The sequence below is a fragment of the Lactuca serriola genome, chromosome 7 (assembly GCF_051521515.1).
Source record: "Lactuca serriola cultivar US96UC23 chromosome 7, Lser_US96UC23_V15, whole genome shotgun sequence".
In the NCBI taxonomy this organism is placed as follows: domain Eukaryota; kingdom Viridiplantae; phylum Streptophyta; class Magnoliopsida; order Asterales; family Asteraceae; genus Lactuca; species Lactuca serriola.
The window spans coordinates 73,684,927-73,687,500 of NC_136414.1; the positions used below are offsets into that span (position 1 = coordinate 73,684,927).

A 2,574-nucleotide genomic window follows, 5' to 3' on the forward strand; every position below is an offset into this window, starting at 1 on the left:
GTAAGCAAAGGTTTCAGAATGGAGGTTAATGATCATCGACGACGATGAGGGTCAAATTGATGTTGGTGTCAATGAGGTTCATATTGATGTCGGTGGTCTGGTGTTGGCAGCGGTCAGATCTTGAAACGTTGGCTGCTCCATGTGAGGGTTTTTTGGGGATGAAGAACATAACAACAGGTGGAGAGGGGTGATTGCATACGGGAGGATAAAAGGGGCGATTGGTTTTTTAATTAGAATAATTAGATAATAAATGAATGAAATTAAAAAAGAATTATTTAAGGGTAATTTGTCATTTTAGGTGGAGTATGGACCAATACCACAAATAAATGGTAACCATAGGGACCAAAATCACTAAAAAGATCTGAAATTTGACCACTGATGCACCACCAAACGTTTTTGGATCAAAATCGTAGAATTTTAACAACTGCATGGATCATTTTTGCAATTTTGTCCAAATATAATTGAACATACATGCACATTAAGAAATGTATAATTATATAGTGATGCAATCAAACATAATTGAACATAAAATAAACCTAAATGAACAAACATAAACAAACGTAAACGAATAACATATTTGAACGAACTAGACCATCGTTCATGTTCATTCATTTAACTAAACAAACCATAATTTATGTTCATGTTCGTTCATTTATAGAATAAGCGAACATAAACAAACATTCCACCGAACCGTTCATGAACTGTTCATTAAATGTTCGGTTTGTTTACAGCGCTAATGTTAGTAACAGAGAAAATAACTAATAGTTTATATAAGTACTATAATATAAGTCACCCGATTAGCTAGGAGTGTTAAAATTAGGAAAAACCATATACCTTTTTAAAAAGGGTCCTAAAACCGTTGAACAGATAAATATTGAACATTAAAAGTTACTTCAGACTTGGATACTCTAGCACATGAAAAAAGAAAAACTCATCACAATAAATTCAAGAGGTTGAAGGCACGTGTAAAATATGACAACACCTATATTAAACTTCAATGTAATTTTTGTTCTCACTATGAATATGAAATAATTTATGATTGTTTTACACAACATATATTTGGGAAAATGCAGAAACATACGTAATTTCAAGATGTGGACTCATTTCACTTGCCAAAAAACAGGCGGATGTCATCAGGATTAAATCTATGGCTGTTTTTGTTGGTTTGCTTTTCGAAGATGTGCCCGTATGTAGACCGAAAGAGATCTACAATCAGGGGGATTTGAAGAGTAGCAAAAGATGAAATCGGGAGGAAAGCTAATACACCTATCGGAGCAAGCATCCATAGCTTTTTATGACAAAATACAAGGAACAAGGTCGTGCTGAAGGCTACAATCATGGCAGTTGTTGATATCATTAAGGTGCAAAGGACAATAATCAATCGTCTTGGTAAACTGACCAAAAAATCTTGCTCAGAAAAACGTCCTGTGAGGATGGACTGGAACATTAGTAATGCTGTAGTGGATGCAAATAGTGAGATTGCATCTGATACAGCAAAGATCGTGAAGGTAATGTCTTTTGTAAACACAGGGATGCCTGTGTCTTGCTTGCTTCCACCTGGTACTGTGATTGCTGCTGCAAATACGATTGTGGTAATCAGTGCTGCAGTGATGCTGCATGATTCTGCTACTGTTTTCATCCACTTCTCTCCTTCCTTCACCAAATTTTCGTGTTCCTTAGTGAATACCATATCTGGTGTCTCCATAAAAATGTTTTCTTTGGTAATGTATGCTGGAAAAACGAGTTGCGCCACTTCCTATAAAATTAATTTAGCTCATTTATGCCATTAACAACATAAATAATAACTCCCTAAAATTTGATTGAGGATGTACCTCACGCCATTGAAGCTCTCTTTGTAGTTGTAACGCTGCACCAGTTCTAAGTTTTAGTTTATGGGAAGGAGCTAATCTTCCAACCAAGTGCAACATATTGTTCTTAGAAGAATCTTCCATCATTCTATAAACACTCTTTCGCTCCCCAAGGATATCGATAAGGTTGTAGATTTTTTCTGAACGATGTATTACCGCTAACTGGATGATGTCATACCCACTTTTATCTTTGTATCGAATTGCTCCGGGCGATCTCATTAAAATCTCATCAACAACCTCATAAGCATCTTGACGTGCTGCTTCAAGAACTGGTCTGGCGTATAAGCGAGGGTGATCTGTATCAGGGAGCTCTAACTTGTCTATTTTAGCGCATACCAGTTTTAGAACTTCTTTTGCTTCTTCCCATTCCTTCTTTTTCTTCTCGATATGCTTAATGGGTGCAACTAAAATTTAGATAAAAATCAGTTAAAAAATATCAAATTTATAGCATAAATTATATCTCAAACTCAGTCGGCATAAGTGGATTAACTCCGTATACTCTTACCTAGTCTTTTTGAAAACTTCCACAACGAAAAATAATACATAGAGAATGTAAAATAAACCATCGTCACGAGTAGGAGAATAAAGTTTAAGATCCAAAATAGCGCCAATAATGGAACTACAAAAGCACAAATGTTTATTAGGGAATTACGATTCTGAATTTAAATATATAATTAGTTCTTGAATTGTATATACATGTTGTCAA

The 2,574-nt window shown here is 35.2% G+C and overlaps 1 protein-coding gene across 2 annotated transcripts in view; it reads right to left on the reverse strand.

The window, feature by feature from the left end:
- Positions 1–966: 966 nt before the first annotated feature.
- Positions 967–2,574, reverse strand: part of LOC145062926 (uncharacterized) — an 11,152-nt gene continuing 9,544 nt past the window's right edge. For both annotated transcript variants that reach the window (XM_079010518.1, XM_079010517.1), the window contains exons 5-7: positions 2,374–2,487; positions 1,833–2,272; positions 967–1,756 (exon numbers count right to left, since the gene is read on the reverse strand). In XM_079010518.1, coding sequence (XP_078866644.1) covers positions 1,106–1,756; positions 1,833–2,272; positions 2,374–2,487 — 1,205 coding nt within the window. In that variant the 3' untranslated portion in view covers positions 967–1,105. The remainder of the gene's footprint in view (positions 1,757–1,832; positions 2,273–2,373; positions 2,488–2,574) is intronic.